This window comes from Petromyzon marinus, chromosome 39 (genome assembly GCF_048934315.1).
Source record: "Petromyzon marinus isolate PM22_M1 ecotype Great Lakes invasive population chromosome 39, UKy_Petmar_22M1.pri1.0, whole genome shotgun sequence".
Taxonomy (NCBI): Eukaryota; Metazoa; Chordata; class Hyperoartia; order Petromyzontiformes; family Petromyzontidae; genus Petromyzon; species Petromyzon marinus.
Window position 1 is genome coordinate 12,382,648 of NC_133705.1, and position 25,190 is coordinate 12,407,837.

General features: G+C 43.4%; 1 protein-coding gene across 5 annotated transcripts in view; it reads right to left on the reverse strand.

The window, feature by feature from the left end:
* Positions 1 to 25,190, reverse strand: part of LOC116950470 (ephrin type-A receptor 4-like) — a 149,867-nt gene that overhangs the window by 22,899 nt on the left and 101,778 nt on the right. For 3 of the 5 annotated variants that reach the window (XM_032968252.2, XM_032968248.2, XM_032968250.2), the window contains exons 9-13: positions 15,939 to 16,006; positions 12,507 to 12,632; positions 10,100 to 10,285; positions 6,634 to 6,695; positions 2,354 to 2,566 (exon numbers count right to left, since the gene is read on the reverse strand). In XM_032968252.2, the coding sequence (XP_032824143.1) occupies positions 2,354 to 2,566; positions 6,634 to 6,695; positions 10,100 to 10,285; positions 12,507 to 12,632; positions 15,939 to 16,006 (655 nt within the window). The remainder of the gene's footprint in view (positions 1 to 2,353; positions 2,567 to 6,633; positions 6,696 to 10,099; positions 10,286 to 12,506; positions 12,633 to 15,938; positions 16,007 to 25,190) is intronic. The other 2 variants (XM_032968251.2, XM_032968249.2) reach the window with 1 other exon arrangement.

The window sequence follows — 25,190 nt, forward strand, 5'->3', positions numbered from 1 at the left end:
TCACAGCGCATCGATCTGCCCGCGCGCCAGCCAGCAAAACTTAAACCAAAAAAAATATTGCATGAAAAGTTATACATTTTAACGGATTATGCTATGTTTGCAGACGTCAGAAGAAATCCAGAGTAAAGCCTGAAAACTCTCACGATGCATATCAAATATGACCACTCGCACATTAAGCGTATTGCCAAGTGAGAATCATAACCGTATGAAAATGTTTCCCACACCTAACAGCACAACTTAACGTCACATTTTCTAACAAACGTGTGTGGGACTGCATTGTTTAAAGCGTACATACAAATGCCTTTTTATATCAGCCCACGCATGAGTTTAATTATAAAAAAAAATCTGGAATATCACAATCTGTACCAGACAGGGTCTCTCCTGATGACATCACTGAGATAAATGAAAATCGCTTTGTGATGCACCAAAATGACCTGAAATTATCACTCTCGAATCTGAGCTTTGAGCCAGCGATTTTGAATGAACGGCCTTATGATGCCACAATAGCAGGGATCAAACGAAAACGTCTACACTTTATTATGGGTGGAATAAAAAACTCTTCAAAGGAATACCATGTTGAACAAGATCGTCTTATGCAAATCAAACGCGCATTCTTGGGGAAGTGGTTGGCGTTGTGGTTAGCATACTGCGTATATACACCAGGTGACGTGAGTTCAATTGTAAGGCCGTGGCGGACCCGTCCTTGGCGAACGGCATCGTGATGTCTGAACTGATTGTGTGCAACCTCTTCACCAACCCGCATGGAACAACGGTGGTGAAGTATGGTCAGACAGCCACCGTGACTGACGCAACGTGGAGTGAATTGATGAAGGGACTGAAAATGATTGTATGTTTTTTTTTATTACCCACTATCAAACTAATACATTTATAAAATATATTTTTCACTCACACTAATTTTTTTTCAAATGACCCATATTAGACCAAAACAATTTCGAATATATTTTCTCCTCATGAAACGCATTTTCTCCTTGTCGAGTAGTTTATCCCAACTGCTGAATGATAAATTGACCATTAAAAGGCTGATTCTCCTGGGAATGAAATAAATGGACGAAAGTTTTTTTAGAAAATTCCTCTTAAAACAAACACACTACAGAGCTTGCGCTCCACGTTTAAAATCTTTAAAAGTTCTTTAGTGCCTGCTGGTCATGCAAAAAAAAGCCTATTAAAACATTTGCAACATAAACACATTCCATGCTTTGCATTTAACAAAAAACCCAGTTTAGACTGTGTGCGTGCACTTGGCCAACATTACTCATAGGGTTGCCACCTCTGAGGTACAAATAAACGGGACACATCATAGGGAAAAATATCTCAGTGTCAGAAGATGAGAAAACCACATGCAGATGAGTTCTGTATTTTCAGTGCTGTATGACTATATTCTCCATGTTATAGGATGCTCTGGAAAATAAGACACCCTGAAACTGGATCATAAAATCAAACCCCGACGTTTTCTTTTTTAAATATATGGATAAAATAAAGTCCATCATTATTCGGAGAACATGGGATTACGCAATTGACAAAAACGGAGATTTTTTAATGTCCCTGGAAGAATCTAGATTTGAAGTTTTCGTGACTGCAGGGATCCTCATACTCTTTGGTTCTTTCGGTAAAGTCACGTAGTAGGTATAAACTAAAATAAAATAAATCACGACGTTTCGGGCGCAAGACAAGCGTCCATCATCAGGTGGGACAACCACAGCAAGAAACAACTTCAGCAGTTGTTTCTTCAGCAGTTGCTTCTTGCTGTGGTTGTCCCACCTGATGACGGACGCTTGTGTTGCGCCCGAAACGTCGTGATTTAATTTATTTTATAGCCCCGTGACTTCACCGAAAGAACCAAAGAGTATGGGTTCCTGGAAGAGTTAAAGATCTTCCCAAGGCACATCTGCCTCAATAAGAGGACGTTCAAATAATAATAATAATGTGTTACACTTTGTATGTATGCCATTCCTATAGCAAGGCAGTCACAGAGGCACAATGTTTTGCAGGCATCGTCTGCGGGATTTTTACGATCAGGGACAATGTTGCTATAATATTTTTCTTTTCACCAAATTGGGTCACACGAGGAATAAAACAAAAAAAAAATCGTGACGAAGTCGGATCGTGCCGCCGGCACACGCAATGACCTCCTTCCCTTTGTCAAATTCGGTCACGGGATCTCCAACTTCCGCCGCCAAGCAGACGCCGCAGCGTTAACCAGGGGGCGGCCGCTGGGCTCGAACCGCACATCTACGCAACGAGCGGCAAAAAAGGCGCTGCCGCCGAGCCCGGGGCAGCTGGCAACCCCAGGGACTCGGTGTCGGGTGTTTCCTGCCGGCTTTGCTTTGCGCACCACCTTGGCGGTGTACGCGGCCTCGGGGTCGTCCTCCAGCACCCGCGACAGCCCGAAGTCGGACACCTTGCACACCAGGTTGCTGTTGACCAGGATGTTGCGAGCGGCCAGGTCGCGGTGCACGTAGTTCATGTCGGACAGGTACTTCATGCCGGCCGCGATGCCGCGCAGCATCCCCACCAGCTGGATCGACGTGAACTGCCCGTCGTTCTTCTGCAAAGCGGGTTAAACAAAAGTAAAAATGGTCAGGAACGGTTAAAAAAACAATAATATATAACGCCCCTTATTCAACCGGCATATTTGAGCAGAGCTGATATGGAGGCCTCATGGTGCAGGTTCGTCGTTTTCTACTCGCTCATTGCCAAGCTGAGCCAGAGCTAAACCGTGATGAGTTGGCCTTGCAAGACATTTGAATATGACTCCGGGCGAAGCAGGTGCAGAAATTGGGTGTATGTATGTATATATGTTGAACTTCTTTAACACCGTACGTAGCAAACCCTGCTAATCAGAGGTGCCGGGGAAGGACAACAAACTAAAGACAAAAGGCAATGACACATTCATTGCGTGCGACGTCAAGTCAAGACGGCGCAAGGACACAGCGTCACGGCGTCGTCTGCGTTTGCGTCCTGACTCGTTCAATGCATGTTACATCAGTAGGACGACTCGGCTTCTGCGGTGGAAACACGAACTTGTGCTCCCGTGCCATGCCGGCCTAGTTGAGGCCATGTACAGCAGATTCTACAAACAACTGGAGATATCCATATGAGGGGTAATAGCTGTAAAACACAGCAGAGTGTGTATACCTTGGGCAGCTATTAAAATTGGACCAGAATCAAAATGATAAAGAGGTGGAACACAGCATAGGATGGAGTATTATTGGAAACCTGGGACTTGATAATGAAAAGTAAACATACTGATGTGCTGAAAATAACTTTTTTACATCAGTGTCTATGACCTACCCACTGTGACATATTTACTTCAATATCACAATATCGAGGATGTTTAGCAGCGGATTTAATGCAAGAGTGGGAAATTGAAGAAAACATAAATTGGAAATTGCACAAAAATGTTTTCTACACCATCTTATTGTGTATGGCCTGTCTGTGTCTGAAATGTGGTACTATTGCATAAAAAAACACAATCCGTAAAACTGTCCACAAAAGCAAGGGCTCAATTCTATATTTTTTATCGCTACGTTATTGACAAAGGTGAAACATTGTTGCCACTAGTAACAACTTGCAGCAACTTATAAAAAACCAGTCCGCTTGAGCTGACACATTTCTCATTTTCTAATATTGTCCTTGGCTGGGGCAGTTTCTGCAAAATTATAGGAGAATAAAACATTAATAATAAAAAAAAAATTGCGTGCGTTTGCGGTAAATTGTAAAAGGGCCATTCAGCGCGCAAATGCTTTTTTGCTGATGTCGTTTAAAAAAAATATCCATTTGGTGCGTCCGTAGCTGATGAGTGGGTGTAATAATGCTGCCGTGACAGACTAATTGCTTAAATTGTTGCTCCTTTTCAACCTGTCTCATTTAATTGTAAATCCACGTCAGTGTTTATACCCGCGGTTTTGCCCGCGTCATTTCTCAGTTTGCTGAACAAGGCACCGAACAAAAAAACACTCACTCCGGTTCATTTTCATTGCAAGTTCATTTTCCCTGTTCTTGTTTTCTTCATTGTAAAAGCTTGCATGACGATTAGTAATACTCGATTGCAATGTTACCGCCATGTTATGAAATCTTTATTGGAGGGGCAGCGGGCGGTTGGCGCAGCCCATCACCCCTCTGGCGTCGATGTAATGAGTACCACTTTGTGGGGAAATCAGCAGCGGTTGGCCTACGGTCCCACTCGTCCCCTGCCATAGGAACGTGGAATTCCCACCACTGTCTCACAGAACTGTAAGCAGGTGGTGTGCACCGCCTCAATGATCGTTCGAGCAGCAAATCACTTGTTTGACTCCTTGTTACCACTCTATCAAGACAGTATCAGCAAGAGCTGGCCTACGATATGCCCATTGGCAATTACTAACACATGTTTACAGCCTTAATTACAGACGTATTGGGCATGGTGGTTGTTTAACCGTACGTGGCCGCGCTCGTCAATGCGGGTTGGCGAGGGGAAGGATACTCGGGCACCGTTTGGATATCACTCGCCGCTGATGTTGGTAGTTGCTGGGAATCAACCTCAGGTTGTTGGGTGCAGAGCAGAGTCTGCCTCGCACCGTGCCATCGTTCTCCGCATTGGCAATTAAATGAGCCGACATTGTTTTTCGTATTGTTATTATTCACGTATTAATATCCTTTTAAGAATATTTACAAATTTATACTATTGGCCAACATATATTCTGACTGAATATAAAAGTTTAATGAGCATCGCAAACGCGTATTGCAATGCAACATAATCCATTTAACAAGGAGGAATATTATTACAGTCTTCACAAAAATCCAAAAACTTGTGGAAAAAAAAGACAACATGTACACACTTGGGAACATGCAACGAGATTAGGAAGGACGCAAAATGGACTGTCAAGGCTTATGCAACCCATTAAAAGATATAACCTTGGACATGCATTAATAGCCCAGAAAGGGTGATAATATAATGAATAACGCAGTAAACAAAAACATTTAGACGCAGGGAAATATGATTCTTTCACTGCTGAATAAAGTCCTCCACAATTTGTTTCCATCTCTCATGAGTCTGCAATCCACCTGCATGTCGCCCCCATCTATTAAAACTGAAACTATATATATATTTTTTATTTTACCAGGTAAGGCCCACTGAGATATATAGCTCTCTTTTTCAGAAGCGACCTGGCCACAAATGATAGCTCACCAAAGTGGCTTATCACGTGGAAATGTATATCGACCAAATACTGTAAATCCATGTTGATTCTAAATGTGGAGGGAAAAACCAGAGGACCCGGAGAAAAATCCACGCGACCACGGGGAGAGAGACACGCAAACTCCAAATATACAACAGGCGTCAGGGTCGTGATCAAACTCACAACCTCCTGCATACCAGGCGAGGTTGTTAAAATATCGTTATTGTGGCACCCTCAGTGGATGTCCCATCGGACGTGCACCATTCCTTGGCTGCCACTCCATCACTATTCTTGACCATCGGTTGTCGTCCCTTCTCAGCAACGTGGTCTGTCCTAACCTACTTACTTTTCTCAACACTTTGAACTTTAGTCTTTAACCTGCCTATGTTCTCCAATCGACGTGCTCCTCTCTCTGTCTCTCAATGTACTTCCAAGCCTGTTCAGTCGGCCAGTAATATTATATTCGACCAGTTGAGAGCCAATTGAGACTACACGTTCACTTTCAGAGCGAGATCTTGGATATGAAGACGACTAGAAGAGCAGATACACATTGAATATTGTTTGGTTGTAGTGGTAGAATCTTAAAACCCATAAGCTTAAAGGCATGGTAGTCTATCACAGATGGATCAATTAATGTGCCAACCTGCAGGGCATTGAAGTACCTATAGGAGACAGTAGAATTAGTATGATTTTAAACCGATCTACGTGGAGTTTTTGAGTGTTCTTCAACCAATTTCAATACATTTCCTAGATATGCAGGCTCACCGGTGTTTTCCAAGACAGAAAGATAGTCCGAAAATTGAGCAAAATTTAAAAGCAAGACATCTGAAAAGTATTTTTTAAATTAATGAATACTTTCCTTAGTAAATGAAGAAATTAGTTGTGCTTGTTTCTAAAATCTCCCCGGTGTCTCTTAACGCAGCAGTAAAATGGGTGAACCACAGTTAGTCGATCAAGAGGTCATGTGTGGTGTGCCAAAGTGCGGCTACTCCCCATCTCTTCCGAGCAGTCTGGCCGGCATGGAAGATTAGGCCAAAATACATTATCGAGGGGCTCTTTTTAAAGCTACCTCTAGCGGAGGCCCCCCTTCCACCAGCGGTGGCGGGCAGTAAGCAACTGCAGGCCTGCACCTTTACCCTTTTATGGTTGTACTGAGAGTAAATTAACGTCGCCAAACATGAAGAGGCCTTCAATCGCCAATGAAATTGTGGCTGATGGGCCGATATTCGCTACATTACACACAGGCTTTAGAACATTAAAGCATAGCCGATAGGTTTAGGCGAATGCAAAGATAATCTTAACGCCCCGTTTCTTGTAATATTCACACAATTAACGTCACAAATAACATCGTATTAAAGGTCTGCATTAAGCGAATGCATTTTAACCACGAAGCAATTTTTTTTTTGTATCGACAATAACAAAAATTAAATTATTCATTACTTCCGAACGCACTTACCCTTAGGAAGGAGTCCAGAGAGCCATTCTCCATATATTCCGTAACAATCATGACTGGTATACCTGTAGGGCACACATTGCAATCAGTGAATTTCATTACCGAATGCATCCACGCATACCTAACCACCTAAATACTACAGCACTCACAACTGTCCCACCGGCAAGCTTACCATTACTGCGTAAAAGTTTGGCTTTGTGTCCGAAGCCTCCTCCTGAACATTGTCGCTGAAGCAATATTTTCTAATAGGCTTCTATTTTCAGCCAGGGCTCTTCCTCCCCTCAGGTCAACTCGGCATGAAATTAGCAGCTGGCTGTTATATGTCAGAGCTTAGTTGGAGTGTAGCATGGGAAAGGGCTGAATGCAGTCAACCGTGGAGCTAGTCACGCACATCTAGCTTCAATCAAGTGCTCGCTAATAATTCCTTCTCAGCTCGCAAATCACTTTTCCGGGGTAGGCAAAATTCTGCTGCTACTACCACGGCCCCTGCTGCTGTTGCTGCTGGTGCCATGACCAAAACTTACCCCTTCCAGAAACATCGTGTGCATGTTTCCGTATCAATCCGTCACTTCCGATAACATACACTCGGGATGAGGTTTGTACGTAAAGGACAAAGTGGAATTATTTTTGTTTTAGGATATTTTTTTATGTTTTACGTGCCTTTGCCAGATAACACCACGTTTGGTGGGCGAAATGGAAATGTGGCATCGCATCAAGTGACGTGACATTATGTGATGTGACATCGTTGGGTCAATCCGAAACATAAAAAAAGAATCGGGATCTTCCGAACGTTCGTGTTTGGGCCCATGTTTCGCATTTTTTTGGATTAATATGATAATTGGGAACGTCCCTAATATATACGTTGTTACGGACAGCTTGAATGTTGTGTTTTCCTTAGGTGATGCACTGATGAGGAACATACTGCTGATGTAACCAGGAACGCGATGAGGAGAGCCAAGGTTAATTACCGCAGAGATAATTTCGTGTGACTATCGGTCACCTTTCACCGAATCTAATAATGCTTAGAAATATTCAAACAGACTCATGTACACAAATTATGCAGAGTAAATAGGCTGAATTATTTACATTCCATGTGATCATAGAGGATGATACTGTTGCTTGCTATAAGGTGAACGCGCAGCCCTGCAATTCCACACGCCAGAATCCGAATATTTAATTATACTGGACGAATCCGATGAGCCACAAAGTAATTTTTTTTCCCACAGGCCCTTTCGCCACTGCTGGTAGAAAGGGCCTCCACTAGAAGCATGTATGTTTTCTTAGGCCTTCTCTTCCATGCTGTCCAGGCGTCTCGGAAGAGGTGAGAGAATACCCACACTTTACCCCACCATAAGGGGACCCGGCAATTGACTCGTTGTGCTGCATCCATTTATACAGCTCGGTGGACAGAGGGCAGGGAGATTTAAGAAAGCTTGCCCCCATTGTTTGAGCCCCATACATTCCAAACGCGCTCACCATTACACTCTGACTGCATTGTTAACACCCAGCATAATGAACTTGTTTTCATTTTTTGGCTGAAAGGCCAGAGCCATTGCTCCAAACAATACGATTTCAATCCCCATTCTGTAATAACTCATATGCAGCAAACATCCCTTGTGCATTAGTAATGTAAAGGGCCGTAATTTTAATAAGTAATCTTAGCATCTGGAATCTGATACAGACTCTCTTGCTGCTAATTAACTCGTGTTTTGTGATAAAAAAAAAAAAAATTCCCTCCCCCAATGCTTCACAGACACCGGGCAGCTGTGGCAATCAAACAGCCGGAATTCTGAAGACTGCCTTCATGGCTCAGTGTCTAATGCATGGACGACTACCAGAAGGTGTGGGGACGTGAACCAGAGATAGCGGGGGGTAACACACACACAGCACACGAGCAAGTCCTACAAGGATGCAATGTCACGCACACGCAGACACAGAGATGGGTACTACCGCAAGACAAACACAGAGGTCGCCCGGATAGCCTCAACAGACTGCTGGGACAAGTTCGCGTAGAGAGCACTTATCAAGGCCACAACCGCACACGAGGAGGTGGTGTAGTCAGTGTTATGCCCAGCTGCCTTTGTCTCCCCACTGCGGGTGTTTACACAACATGCTAGGTACCCCTGTACGGTCGAGTCAACTTGGCGGAAGTCCAGGGTAGGTTTTCACACTGGTGTCAGTCAAGGTTGGGACTTGTGCGGTGTGCTAGTCACTTGCACCGCCGCTCCATGCCACGTAAACACGTGCTTACATGAACCCACACAGCAACGCATAACAAAACAACAACAACAAAGATCCCCTGTATGTGCCTTAACAAATTGTTGGGGCAAGTGCTGTTAGCGAGCACCTGTGAAAGGCCGGCACGCCAGATGAAGGGGTGGGTGGCCAGCACCACGTCCAGCTGCCATCGTTTCCCAAGTGGCGATGTTTACACATCGCACGAGGTACTCATTTGAGGCCGAGTGGACCTTGGGGAGACCCCAGACTGGTTCAGATAATCGTCACAGGCGTTGGCCGTGAGTGGGTATCGAACTCATACATTGGCCCTTCGCTCACACACCAACGCATAGGGTGGCTGCAGTAAGGTACCTCTTGCTGAAGTCCCTTAAAAAAAAAACAGGTCCTTTCACCTGAAAATATGAAAAATAACGGGATCACTATATAAAATTCTTAGCTTCTTCTCACCATTACGTCAATACTCGTATGTGCGCACACATTAGCTCACTTATTTTCATCAAACCCCCACTCGTGAATCATTTTTTCTAGTTTACACCCTGTGATTATATTGATTGTAATAATGGGGCTTCATTGCATCGCTGGGCTCGCGCGGCCGCGTGGGCATCGTGGGTGGTGAATCAGTATTCAAGGGGCGATGTCACCTTTGCAAAGGTGAGAACAAAGTCGGGGGTTGCTGCGATGTGGCGACGCCACGATATATACCCGTACGATGCAAGAGCCGCGGCAATCGCATCGGTTATTTTGTTTGCAAAAAATATCGTTTTCTCGTAGTTCGCTGAATGTGTGTTGTGTGCAAATGGCAGCACGTGCATTACGAGCGTGTTGTGGATTCTAAGGTTGCAATGACTGGAAGGCTTCGAATTTGAAGACTTCTTGTTGCCAGAAAATGCAGCTCAAGAACTTCTAATTATTCTTGACTTACAGTGGCTCTACAGGAAAAAAAACTAAGGCAATACAATAATAATAATAATAATGCAACATACAAATGCAGAGTTATTTGAAAATGCTGTTGCGATAATTGCGACACCGCAAAAGTCAATACGTTATCTCGTCATGAACACTGATTTCACGCGGCCTTAGAACAAAGCATAGCTTTCTCTTTTCTACCTCTTTATCTTATTCCCCCTCTTGCCACCTGTTGATGCACGTGTTCATGCCGGCCAGTCCCGACGTCGTGTACTCTCGCTCTGTGCTTGGCGCGTTAACCAAAAGAACAAAGTGCACCACTCACTCTTGGTGATGACCCCCTCCAGCCTGATGATGTTGGGGTGATCGAACTGGCCCATGATGCTCGCCTCGCACAGGAAGTCTCTGCGCTGCTCCTCCGTGTAGCCGGCCTTCAGCGTCTTGATGGCCACGGAGGCCTCTCCCTTCCCAGGCAGCCTCAGCCGACCTCGACACACCTCGCCAAACTCGCCTGCCAATTGCAAGCGCACGTGTCAAAATCCTCGCCCCGGTTGGTAAGTATCGTACACGTTTTTTCTGTCTCCGTCTCGCATGGCAAATTTCCGTGGTAATGGAATTACGGCTTTGGACGTGAGACGGATCCTCCCGCGGCGTGACGGTTAGCTCACCGGACTTGCAATCCGGACGTCGCAGGTTCAATTTGATATCACGGCGGAGCCGTTAAAAGCAAAGTGCAAGTTTCCTAGCTCTCTCCCTGTGTCTATCCCCCCAATAATGTAAATAGGTACACCACGCAGTCGTACGATTGGCATGCCGCACGTAGTGGCGCAAAGTGTGGGGGCTCCCACCTCTTCCAAGATGTCTGGCTGTGTAAAAGCGTAGGTCCAATGTCCTCTAAAGGAAGTCTGCAGAGCCTCCTCTAGTGGAGGCCCTTGTGCCAGCATTGACAAGCAATTGCAGGGCTGCACTTTTACCTTTTTACATACGCGGGCCGTTAAAGGTTAACACGCGCTCTTTTCCTTCTCGATAATTCACGAAAGAAATGACCGATCGCTGCTAAAACAGTTGGTGGGGTGGCATTGACAACATTTGTTTGGCAACTTCTGTGCCGGTTTAGCTCACAGCTGTGTAAAGATATCTAGGTATTTTCTGGATGGTGGGGAAATGTGTCAACTTCATTACCGCGTTGCATAGATTAAGTTTCCCCGTGAAGGATAATATACACGCCGTCCGCTTCTCAGTGGACGTCAGAGATCCCATGACATTATTTCTAGACAAGAGTAGGCCTTCGTGTGCTGGCTTTACTGGCCGAAATTTTCCAAATTATGGAAAATGTACTCAATTGGGAAAACCGATATCAAAATTGGCCCCTCCTGCGAAACTTAGCGGGACCTTGCCTAAAATGAGGCTTAAGAAGCAAGTGAGGCTTTCCTGCCAACATCAATGCAATACATTTGATAAATACATATGGAAGACCTGTAATGTGTGGAAGTAAAAATACGGTTACACTTATGTGTAACAATGCCAAATGAAATGCGTCGAAATTAAAGTGCCATTACGAGAGATTTCGTCAATTTATGGAAACTGTTTCCCACCCCGTTGTAGAACTTTAACAATGTATAATAAATTAAAATTTACAATGCGACTGTTGTCGCTTTTTCTGCTGTTCATTAAAATTAGTCAATTTGTCAAAATGAAGCAAAATTTAATTCCAGCACCACGTAAAATGCTTGCTCGGGCCCTGTAAATGTTTAATTGGGCACTTGTTTGTGTTGAGAGATGATTTGAAGCATTCCTTGATGAAAAAAAATTCTAACTTTAAAAGCAAATTATTCTTGCCTACGATGTGAATGCAGTAGCGCTGTGACTATTCCCCGTACAAATGCTGATTTATTTTCCACTTATTCAAGTAAAATATTTCTTAATGATCACAAGCAATTCATCTCTTAAATGCACGTTGCAATGCAGGGCCACTGATTTGCTTTTTTGTTGGATAAGGGAAGGATTTTACAAGTCGGTTCTTAAGTGGGCTTATAAAGTTAATGGATGCCACGTAATAGGAAGCAACGGTATGCTGGTGCTGAATTGATGTACGTGTTTATATATGGGGGCTTGTAAGATGTGCACGGTTACGTGGGTGAGCTCGACTCTTACAAATATGATCAAATATTGAACAATGCAGTCTCGCTTGAATACAAATGACCATTGACAGGCCAGAGGACCGCAACATCAGTTTGTTACCTTCAGACCTTTGAGAAATAAAAAATTGTTGTGAAACTGCACCGCATGGTCTAACGTCATGATTTCACCAGTAAATATGTAATGTTGGGCCAATGTTTGGACCGTTGGGCCAACCACATCCCAACGTTAACCCAACGTTGCGCGTTCACTGGGGGTAGTCTTCTGACGTGCTTTCGGGATGTGCACCGCGTGACGTCTGTCCAAGGTTTCGCTCCACACGCTAGGAGCTTTATTCTGGAACCGAATTGAGTTCAATTCCCAGCACGCGGAGCGAAACGTTGGACACCGTGCTGAATAACGCGCAGGGGGGACAGCCTGGAAACACATCGGATAGCTATACATGCAGTAGCATTCATGAATTAGTCACCAGTTCATTCAATTTCAAGTGACTGAAAACGACTGTTTTATAATTAATCACTTGGTTTACATTGCAGCTTACTTCCCCCCCACCCTTTGACGGGCGCCTCGCGAGAGTGAAGATATCCGCTTACCGGCTCCAACGACGCCTTCGATTTTGATGTACGAGACGTCGATTTCTCTCGCGAACTCGTGGACAGCTTCACATGGGTCTTCGTACGTAAAAGGGTCTATGTACATCTTCAGACCGGGCAATTTCACTGCAAAGACAAGCAAAGCCACACATGCCTCAAAGCCAGAAGTGTAATTACAGCATCAAGCGCAGTACTTCGCGCAAACTTAAAACTAGGAACTGAATTCCGCCCCCTCAGCTGGCTCTTCCCGTGAAGGAGAATAAGCTATCACGCAAACTCCGATTAAGCATGGTTGGCAATATACGGTGTGAAAGCAGTTCAACATACATACATACAAACTCCGGTCATCCTCGCAGCAGCTTTTGGCTAATAATCAAACAGAGACGGTCACTGCATCGCGCGTTTTCAGATGCGCCTCTGCAGCCGACTGGAACACTCTTTCCTTCCGATATTAAGAAGCCACTGGACCAATGCACTTTTAAATCCAATTTTAAAAGTCATTTCTTCAGAACTGCTTTTTGTGTTTCATTTGGTGTCCTTACCCCGTTCCTCCGTTCAGCACAGTTGGTTATGTACGGTGCGAAAGAAGTTCAACATGCAAAGATCCATTCCCATACGTCAGTTACAGAACCTTGCACTCCCTCTGATCGCAAAATATTGTCTGCTCTCTCAGTCTCCACATCCTTATTGACAGGAGTTTACTGCTACTCCTCTGCTGTCCCTACTGCTGGAAAGCAAGCGTTTTTGCCTTCCATTCACATTTCTGAAGTTAAACTGTTACAATTTGTGGAGATTGATATTAAAAAGCTCCACGATTAACTAATTCTATCCGTGTTTATATATATATCTGTCTCCCACACGTTTATACAGCATTTGTATAAATGGAGCATAAGAATATGTTGATGATTATGTTGTGCAAATAAGCAATTTGCACAAAGCGGGGCAATTGAAACGCAATCTTCATGTAGTCGGTAATTCAACAAAGTACAGTTCTGCCTTTCATTAAAACATATCTAAGCGTGGGAGTGGTAGCACAGTAGTTGCGGCATGCGATATAAACCCGGTGATGTCTGAGTTTCGATGGCCAGCCATGGCCAACGTCAGTTGCGAGTGATTTGTGAACTACCCTCTGCACAAAACCGCATTGACCAGTGTGGTGAACTATGGTTAAACAACCCCCATAACAGGCACGGCATTGAGAGGCCTTTATCCAGTCGTGGATTGGCAAAGGGCTGGAAATTATTACAATAAATATACTTATATTATCTCATCCTTAAAAGGTTTTGACTCAAAACACGTGTTAAAACATCGCTATAGACTATAGATTTGAAGCTTTCGTGACTGCAAGGATCCATACTCTTTGGTTATATTCGGTAAAGTCACGTAGGTAAAAAATAAAACAACAAAAAACCACGACGTTTCGGTCACAACACAAGTGGCCTTCTTCAGTTGAAATAACAGAAGGAACAGAAGGAACAGAACTGTCGGGACGACTTCATTGAAGTGCTGTCATCCCGACAGTTCTGTTCCTTCACCTGAAGAAGGCCACTTGTGTTGTGGCCGAAACGTCGTGGTTTTTTGTTGTTTTATTTTTTTACCTACGTGACTTTACCGAATAGAACCAAAGAGTATCGCTATAGACATCTATAAACAGGTCTTAATGTCTTACTTCATATTTCCTGAACACTGCTAGGATGGCTTGAAGGAGGGCTTGTTAGCATAAGGCACTACCACGAGAGTACAAGGTATTCATATATTAACATATATTATTCTACCCTAAAATTATTATAATGCTATGAAAATCGAAATATAAAATAAGGAAAATTGTATGTTGGCCTGTCAAAAATAATTTCCAGACCAGTATCCATAATAAAGGTTTTTGGGTTAGATTACGTGAATATAAATGTGTTGTAAACCTACCCTCCACCTGACACAACCAATTCGTAACGTTTGTCACGTGAACAAAACGTGCCAATTAGTTACCACTTCAGCACACCACTGTATTATTACGAACAATATTGGTCGCGAAAGCCTACGCATTCAATTTCCCCAGAACAGTGTTCCGTATTATCCTGCCTGAGATGAAGCACTCTCTATAATTGAGCACATCTTAGATTGTGTTGGCATATTCATTAAGAGATTGCGTGCAAGAGACTTCCACCGACAGAACATCAAAGGTGCTTGAAGTATGCAGCGCAGCAAAACTGGGATTGCTAACCTATCTGGACAGATATTCTTGGTTCTTTCGGTAAAGTCACGTAGAAGGGAAACAATAAAATTTATAAAAATATAAATAAAACAAATTTCTCACGACGTTTCGACTGCAACACAAGCAATCATCATCAGGTGGGAAAAAAACCACAGCAAGAAAATTTGATGATGATTGCTTGTGTTGCAGTCGAAACGTCGTGAGAATTTTATTGTTTTATATTTTTATTATTTTATTGTTTCCCTTCTACGTGACTTTACCGAAAGAACCAAGAATCAGTCACGAAAGCTTTAAATAAAAAATATCTGGACAGAGTTTGAGCGCTGGTCACTCCCACCCACCCCCTCGTTGTGAGCACGTGAGTGTGTGTGTGGGATCTGTTCGAGCACTCCAGTTGCCACCCACACGTAAACATGCTCAAAACGAAAATTGGGCTGACATTTCAAGCTCACGCCGCCGCAAAAGTGTTGTGAGAATGAATGAAAGCTGTCTTGAAGACATAAAATAAATAGCACGTACACCACCGGCATGGTTATTGAATAAAAAAAAACGTAGGCTGCTTACTTTTACACATTTGGTTGTCTGGAGGCCCACCGTTAAGCGATTAGTCGTTAACAGGAGTGCTCGTTAATAGGGGTTCTACTATACACTACATTATACACTACACTACTATACACTACATTATACACTACACTATACACTAAACTATACACTACACATTGGGTTCTATGGAGGCCCGTCGTTAAGAGATTAGTCGTTCACAGGGGTGCTTGTTAAGAGGGGTTCTACTATACACTACATTATACACTACACTATACACTACACTATACACTATAGACTACACTATACACTACACATTGGGTTATCTGGAGCCCCGTCGTTAAGAGATTCGTCGTTAACAGGGGTGGTCGTTAATGAGGGTTCTACTATACACTACATTATACACTACTATACACTACATTATACACTACACTATACACTACACTATACACTATAGACTACACTATACACTACACATTGGGTTCTATGGAGGCCCCGTCGCTAAGAGATTAGTCGTTAACAGGGGCGCTCGTTAAGAGGGGTTCTACTGTGTTGTAAATGACACAAGGGAGAGTTTAACATATTGGTCAAAAGTAAAACGTAACTGAGAATATCTGCTGCTGCTGCTGCAACGTGTTAAAGAGACTTGGCGAACGTGACTGCACGCAAGAGGCTATGCTTACCATGGCTACCTTGGAAATGTTGCTTATCCTCATCGCAGTTTTGCTTCGCTTTGCTGTAACCACAGTACCTGGGAAGAGAGAAACCGGTTGCACGTTGAATGTTTGACGGGAAGAAAGTTCGTACAGAGTAAATCAAAGTACATATATACACACACACACACAAACATATATAACACATACGTTCTATACGATTATGTTACATGAAGTGTTTGTGATAGAGAAACATCTGTGAAGTGCTACAAAGGGTGTATATATATAAAATGCAGTAAGAGCTAACTGAATCAATGCTGAGGCTTCAAATTTTTCAAAAAGCAGCGTGAAAATGGTACAATCTGCGAAAGTTTGCTTGTTAAAATGTGAACCCGCCACCATATCACACGTTGCTCGCTTTGATATTGTAGGTGGGTTTAAAAAAAAAACACAATCTAACACAGGAAAAGCAAGTAAAAACAATCTTACATTGTACATCCTCTTGCTAACGTTCTTAATCAGTAACCGTATCCGAGTACTTTATTGGAATTTCAAGAGTCGTCATTGGGATTGTTATTGTCAGATTACTATTTCGCTTAGACTGTATCTATGTGTGTGAGTGCGGTTTATTTTTTATGTACAGCGCTTTAAAATACTTCAATATGGAAGGAGCTTTATAGAAAAAAGAGGTTAATATTGTTCTAAGTATTGCTAGTACTGTGCAATACCACGTATGGACAATGAATGAAAAAAATGTATTGTCAAGACCAATATTATTCGGCAGCATTAGATTTAACGAGCAAACACTGACCCACCTATTGAAGACCTCCCCAAGCTATATGTGCCATGGGGGGTTATTTGACTATACTTCACCATGCTGGTTGGTGTGGGTTGATGAATGGGCATGGGCTTTACACTGATGTTAGCCATGTATAATCAAACTCATGTCCACGGGGGGGGGGGGGGGGTTCAGAGCGCAAAGCGTTAAACAATGTACCACTACTTCGTCTAAAAAGAAGATATTTGCTCGACTAGAAACGAAATCTTACATTATAACGGTCACTGGGAAAGTGTCGCACCATGTCACATACAAGATAAAGCTGTCCTGTTTAACTGACAACACCACGAGGAGGACAAAATGAAGATGTGCTATTGGGTCAAATTGAGGTCACGTGATTTATGATGCATGTAACTGAGATATAGTTGGCAAATTTTGGTCGAAAATTAAAAAGACAATACTCATGATAATGCTGTCAAGGTCAAATCAAGGTCATGAAACCTTTGATGAATATTAGACAAAAAATATGTCTAAGAAGTTATATGTACAGAGTTTGAACAGTGGATCATTGATGGTCTATAACATACAACCAAAGAATGTATGTAGACTTACAGAATATTGGAACAAGTGCTATTGTTAGGGAGCATCTGTCTCGGCTAATATAGAATGTATACCAACAAAGCCACGCACACATACATTAGAATATAAAATATCTGCAATAGAAGTGAAAAAGCTAATTTTCTAACCGTGTTCTTGTAATGCCATCATTAGTCTTGCAGGAGCACAAACATTTCCACATGCGCGCACACACACACTTATGCATCGCACGTGAATTAATTTTTGTATGCACAGGACAGGCTTGTGTCCACACACAACAGCGCAGGCACACACGTACTCATCCACTCGTTCACAAGACAAGGCAAAGATCCCCCGTATAGCCTTAACATACTGTTAGATCAAGTGCTGTTAGCGAGCACCTATGAAGGCCTGAACGGTACACGAAAAGGTGGGTGGCCAACACCACGCCTGGCCGCCTTTGTCTCCCCAGTGGTGATGTTTACACACCGCATCAGGTACTCATTTGACCTATGGCGAGGCCCATGACCGGTGTCAGATAATCGTCACTGGCGTTGACCGTGAGCGGGAATTGAACTCGGTTCCGCCGAGTCCATAGCGCAGCATAGCGCTAACCGCTACGACACCACCGCTCCCCAATACATAGACGTATGAACACTTACATGCACACACTCATCAGTCACGGAGACAAAGGTCCCCAGTTACACATCCAGACTGTTTGGGCCAATGCTATTTGTGAGTGAGTACATACTAAGAAGGCTGTGTTGTAGGTTTAATACAGCCAGCACCACTGGTGGTGGGTCACTTTTGTCTACCCGGGGGGTGGGCTGGCCGATATTGATAACCGCACACAAGTTACTCGTTTTATACTCGGCTCTAAAAAAAACAACCCAACAAACCCCAGATTCAATCATTATCCAATCATCTTCTGCAGGACCAGGGGCTGAACCTGAGTGGTTGGGAAAGTAGTGCAGCGTGCAAATCACCACGAAACCTTTCTCGATAAAAAAAATACCTTAACAGACTGTTCTCGGAAAGTGCTGCTAGTGAGTAGCACCTATGAAGGCTCGCATGGCACACGAGGAGGTGGGTGGCCAACAGCACGCCTGGCCGCCTTTGTCTCCCCACTGCTGATGTTTACAAAGTGCACCAAATGCTAATTTTAAGGCTGAGTCTACCGAGGTGAGGCCCAGACAAGTGCAATCGTGCAAGCACACATGGGTAGATAGAGGTACACACAGATACTGTACTGTATAGTAAAGCTCTGCTGATCAGTGCTCCTATTATCCACTCTTCCTATTATTCATGTCGTGCCCAACCTCCCCCACTCCCTGCATCGATCCACCCCCTTTCCTATTATCCACACATCTATTCATCCTCTTACATAGATTCCGGGAGTAACTTTAAAGTCACAGAAAATTAATCCGATTATCTGCACTTATCAATTGGACTTGATCTGGTCTGAAATGACTTGGAAGCCGTCTCTAGGATGTACGGCATGCCTATTATTATCCGTGCTCAACTTACAGATAAGAGGAGTCATCTAGCAGTAGTGGCAAAATTCATCCCATTATCTGTGTGCATCAACGATTCTTACTACATATTCGGGTGAACTGCACAGATAAATAGCAAAACATTATCTGCCCATGTACAAAAATAGAATGTCCGACTCCAAAATATGAATCTATTTAAAAGGAACAGTTGCCACCTGTCCGAGTCTTCCCAGAATCGTCATCTTGTTGAAGTAGCTTTTCTTGGAAATCTGTACATGTTTTCCGGAACATTAAATGTCTGATGTTTGTCATTTGAACAATAATACAACACCCAAGACTATTTTACATACAGATCTCCCCTCTTTTCTGTATTGTGAGATATTCTTCTTTGATGACAAGTCTTGGTTTTTGTACCATTGAGATTTTTTTTTTTCGTACGGCTGTTGTAGACACAGAGCAACGGGCTACAATTTCTCATTCAGGTGGTCGAGCGAGATTACCGCGTCGGTAGCAGCGGAGTGCGTCGCTCTGATGTCTCCTTCGTAATTGTGGATCGGGGCATTACGTCGTTATGTGTTCTGTGGTCTGCTCCAGATGACCACAGTCGCACACTGCTGGAGGGTTTTTAATGTTTCATTTGTGCATCACGTATCCGCATTTACTGCCATGGTTTGTGTGGATGTGGTTTAGGGTGGAAGATCAAAACCCAGGGATCTTCTGCGTTGGGTCTTTCACGAGGTGTTTGTTTGTGAGTTCGTTTGAACCTCATTCTGCTAACAATGCTAATGCTAATGAAAGGAGTGTTACTGTGTGTACACAAATGTGCATGCACACATTGATGTGGCCTAGTTTGTATGCATTTAAACACACAAAGACAACCACACACACGGTACACACCAATCAAAATAGACAAGCCCATGCACAGGTCAACCATTGCATCTGCCTGCCAAGTGGGATAAAAAAAGAACACAAAACAAAAGTGTCTGATTAATATACTCATTCGCATTGACAAAAGCTTTGGCATTACGTGGCAGCTCACTGATTAAGTGCAAAGATGGCCAGAGATCAATTAGCTCGAGCATGAAACCCGTGTTTATCCACACACATGCTGTGGTCAGTAAAAACACAAGAAAAATCACCATTGATGGTGCATTTGCATACAGCGACAAATTGGATAATGTAATCTTAAATATCCATGTTTCTGAATATATTATACTCGTGTAAATATTTGAATTTTGCTCCAATTTCACCCAGATTCTGCTAACAGGGTCATTTCATTAGACAAAGTGTTCATTCCAATATTCATATCTCTTTGCAGGGCATTGAAACCCTTCCTAATAGGGAACAGCTCATGGAAGCAGATATCATAGGGCTACCGTTGAAATTACTTTCAAAGACCTGTGGGCTACACAGCAGGGGTTAGCACTTTCTCACTCACTCTACCACTGAGAGTAATGACTGTTGCCACGACATTCAAATTTCACTTTTATTAATCCTCGCACCTGGAATTTATCAAAATTAAGTACATGGTTTCAATAGGATTTTTTTTTTCAAATGGTCAATGCTGAAACTATAAACTCTCTATAATTGAGAGCCCGGTTTAATTAAATGCGGCTGAAACCATCATTCGAACTCAGGATTCCAGCTCTGTGCACTTAACCTCTGACCTCTGAGCCACTTCCGAAATATTATAAACGTACAGAGTTGCAGGGACACTGGTTCCTAGGTTATGAATTGAACATTCTCATACTGTGCTGTAGCAAAGATAAATATCCCCCCATATAGCTTGTAACGGACTGCTATGAAGGCCGCCACGGCACACAAGGGGGGTGGATGGCCAAACCATGCCCGGCCACCTTTGTCTTCCCAGTGGTGATGTTTAGACACTGCACTGGGTACTTATTTGAGGCTGAGTCGACCTAGGGGGGAGGCCCAGGACTGATTCAGATAATCGTCACAGGTGTTGACCGTGAGCAGGAATTTAAAGCAGGTCACCGGGTTCGCTTCCGCTCCCCCGTGCATGTACACATACGCAAATGTACGCGCGCGTCAGTGTGCAATGTTTTTTTTTTACTAATAGCTAAAAAAAAACATATACCAAAATGTGTTGCGCAGGCAAATATGGTCTCGGCTGCGAATCCAACTGCTTACACGCAAAGCTACCTGCTGTTGAACACATTGTGCATCTTATTATTATTCTGCTGCTGCTAATTGTGGCCAAGGAAAATCTTGGACGTAACCGTAAATGAGCGCCGCACGACGTGGAAAGTTTGTCAGTCGTGGACAGTGGCGGTGCTGGCTCATTCGGGGCACGAAGCATAAAAAAAAACATATTTTGGGAGGGCCCTCTATTAATTTACAAAACAGCCAGTGAGATGACCAACTGACACACTGAGAGATGCAGTGTGATTAGAGAAACGTAAACAAAAAAAAATAGATACAGGGAGATGAGCGACGAGAGATACAGACAGGTTAGAAGCAAGAGAGATTAATTGGGAATGGAGTGGGTTCAGCAGTTTCATTGCTGGATTATTTTTTGTCTGCCCGAGGACGACCGCTCGTGTCGCGATCGAAACGTCGCGCTATATTTATTTATTTTTGTTTTCTTTTTCTACCTACGTGACTTTACCGAAAGAACCAAAGAGTATCTTAAAGACAATTGTTCGGTTGTGTTTACGAGTACATGATTTTGAGCTGATATATGGTGCACCTATATTATTTTTTCTTGTTCATGAACCCGGGGTGCCCCCTCGAGCTACTCAGGGTCTTAAGTTGTTAATAACAATCATAATGACATTTTAGAGAGCGTCATTCATGTAATTGCACCCCACAACGCTGCACATGAATTAGCCGGCGCATTACATGGATAATACAAAACCCCACTAACTTAGCAAATCAAAAACAGAAAAATGTATACGTAAATAATGCCCTGGTATGTGGCCTCCGATACGATCGCTCTTATTGTGCGTGGCGTGGGAGAGGGGGGGTGGGGGGTGGGGCACTGCGCTATGGCAGGCAACGCGATGGAAAATTTTAATTTTCAAACGCAAGAAGGGCAGACGGCTGCGATGCGAGAGCTGGCGGTGGTCGACGTGGGCCTGTGAGTTCCACCCGTCAATATTTGTGTCGTGAAACCATCGCGCACGGCTGCCGACAGATACAACGCCATCGGAGCAGCGAGCGGGCGGGGGACACAGCAGAGGCATTAATCTGGAGCAGACGTAATCGCATTCGTATAATATATTGCAACATATGGCGCACCTAATTCACCGGTGTAAATTTGCGTCCGCTGTGTGTGTGTACGTTTCAGGAAGCTTATCCCTGTTTTCGTAAGAGGCTAGCCTTTGCTGAAACATTTATATTATTATACTGACGAAGACGAATGTGGCAATATTGAAAGGGTTTTTTTCCTTTCCCCCCCCTCCCCCACTCTCAGGCAGCATTAAAAACAACTAACAACCAAACAATTGTTCCCTCTAGGTACCCAGAAAAGCCTCTCCGAGTCTTAAGACACTTTTTTTCAGGAATTGTCATGTGTGCTCAGAGGTGGATCTCAAAACTTCCTAAGATAGGCGGGGGAGAGGAGTTGTCCCCAAATTTCAATATCGGGATATGTGGTCTATTCTAACCACGCTTTCACTCTCTCTCTCTTCTTGCTCCGCCCCCCTGCACTGGAACAAACTTCCTCTCCACATTAAGCAGTAACCTCGCTGGTTTCCGCTCCTCACTCAAAACTCACTTGTTGTTTATTCCCCTAGCTCACGACCCCCTTAATCTCTCCCTCATAACCACCGCCCTGACTGCTCCCTATTGATATTCTCATTACATGGCATTCACTCATTCCCCATTCATTCGATCCATTCATCATCATTCACTGTCATCAATTTCGCTTTCACCGAATTCACGCATCGCAGAATCGCCCCCATTGCCTCCTCTCATCTCCTTTATTCATCCCATCTCCACCACTACATTCATAAGTACCGTTCTTAATTCTCAGCAAAGCACCGTAGTTAAGGCGCTACATAAATTACATTTAGTTGAGATTCCCTTAATGGGCATTTACTGGTAAAAAAAAAAAATAACCTGGAAACAATCCCACGCATGCAAGGGATAACACTCCAAACTCCACACAGATAGATGCACGAATGTGCTATTGTACTGAGTTCTATTGGTCGCCGTGCAGCTCAAACCTACAGCGCTTGTCATTCCCAGGCGGTCGCCTATACAAGTATTAGCCAGGCGTAAAAGCCTGCTTAGCTTCTGAGATCTGACGAGATCGGGCATATTCAGGGTCATTTAGTCGCAGATTATTTCGTACAAGAGACACCTTGGTGACTGGACAAATGATACATAATTAGGATTCGTTAATTGAATGCGATTTTCTCAAATAATTTTACCTGCTCTCATTGTGTTTCACTTCTTATATTTTGCGTTTGCTTTGCTTTTTGCACAACCTGTTTTCCTGCTTGTTATTTGTTTCCCCTAAACCAGGTCTCGCAGACTCGGGGGTTCCTCACGTGCTTCGTACTCCGTGAAACACTTTGCACACCAAACGGCAAAAGGGTTGCACCCCGTGCGGTTACCCGCTCATGCCTCGACCTCCACTAGAAGAAGCCATCACCCTGGCTTGCCAGCAGTACGCAGTACAGCAAAAGTGCGGACCAATATAATCTGTCCCTTCACTGTGGGATAGAGTGTGTTGTCAGCCGCTCCGGTTTCCTCAATCACATGTTAAGACATCTTCATACATACTCTTTGGTTTTTTCGGTAAAGTCACGCGGGTAGAAATAAAACAAAACGAATCACGGCGTTTCGACAGCAACACGAGCCATCGTCTTCAGGTGAAATTCGCGATAGCCGCAGATATCGAGCTGCTCGCAGAAGACAATCGTGGCTATCGCGATTTTCACCTGAAGACGACGGCTCGTGTTGCTATCGAAACGTCGTGATTCATTTTGTTTTTTGTCTTCTTGGTTCTTTCGGTAAAGTCACGTAGAATGGAGGTAAAATAATACAAATAAAACATTTTTTTTTATCTTATTACGTTTTATTTTTATTATTTTGTTTCCATTCTACGTGACTTTACCGAAAGAACCAAGAGGATGAATCCCTGCAGTCACGAAAGCTTTCAATTGAAATCATTTTGTTTTTAATTCTGCCTACGTGACGACTTTACCGAAAGAACCAAAGAGTATGGATTCCTGCAGTCACAAAAGCTTCAAATCTAGACATCTTCATATGTAGAGGAATGCTGAGCAACGGTTGGCGCCAGCTCACCACCTGGCAGACTTCCTGCTTTTCGGTAATTCCTCAGCGATTGTGAGATGCAATTTGCATGAATGACGCTATTTGAAACGAATCATTCGATATTTTTTTTGTATGTTTTCAGATTATCTCTTAGAGAGCTCCTCTCGGGCCTATTGGGCCTACTCGCTCACGTTGACCAGGCGTCTCGGTAGAGGTGACAGTACCCACACTTTACCCCACCACACGCGATCTGCCGATCGACTCGTTATCGATGTTTCTTCGTGGACAGAGGCAAGGTCGTTCAAGAAACTTGCACTGTTGTTTCAACTGAAAATGTTCCTGTCACGGCGTAAATAAATACTGTCACAGCTAAATCTCTGAATCAGAATGTCATTATCTGCTTTTTTTTACCACCATCGTTATGCTACGCGCTCAGATTTACAAAAGAACAAACGCGATAAGAGACGAAACGAATTGTTAACGCATTGAACCAATTGCTCTTGTGCCTTCTTCCCTTGTCAAAGAGCCGAATGAATCGCAGATGAAAGCGGAGTTGCTTGAGTAAAACCACCATCGAAATCACGAAGAACACAATGATTTAAATATAAAACGAGCCGCTCGCATTTTATTTATTAAATCTCAGTTTTCAATTTTTTTTCGAGAAAATACGATTACTGAGCAAGATTAATGAGCCACCTGTGATGATTTAGAATTTTATCCTCCACATAAGGGTGCCTTTCGTCTGTGAAATCTATTATTTTATTATTATGAGTACATAAATAAACAAAAAAAGACGACATTCAAAGCAATAAAATTAGACTGGGAATTTAGTGCTGTGATATCAATAATCGTAGTGATTTCAATCCTTTGTCCATCCACGTTGTGTCAGTCACGATGGTTGTTTGACCATACTTCACCATGCAGGTTCGTGAAAGCGGGGCCCCATGCATGCCCAGTTCAAATATCATTTTCCATTTTTTTTTGTATTATCCACGGCTGGAAGCGAATCCACTTTGGCACAGCTGGATTAACAATGCAGTGCGCAAAGCACAATGACACCACTCCCACCCCACTACGCACTGCCGCACGCGATTGTGTATTCGCGAAATGAACAAAAATATAATCGTGCATTTTTATACCACAAAAATAAAAGGTCAGCATTATTTTTTGTAACATTAAACGCATGCC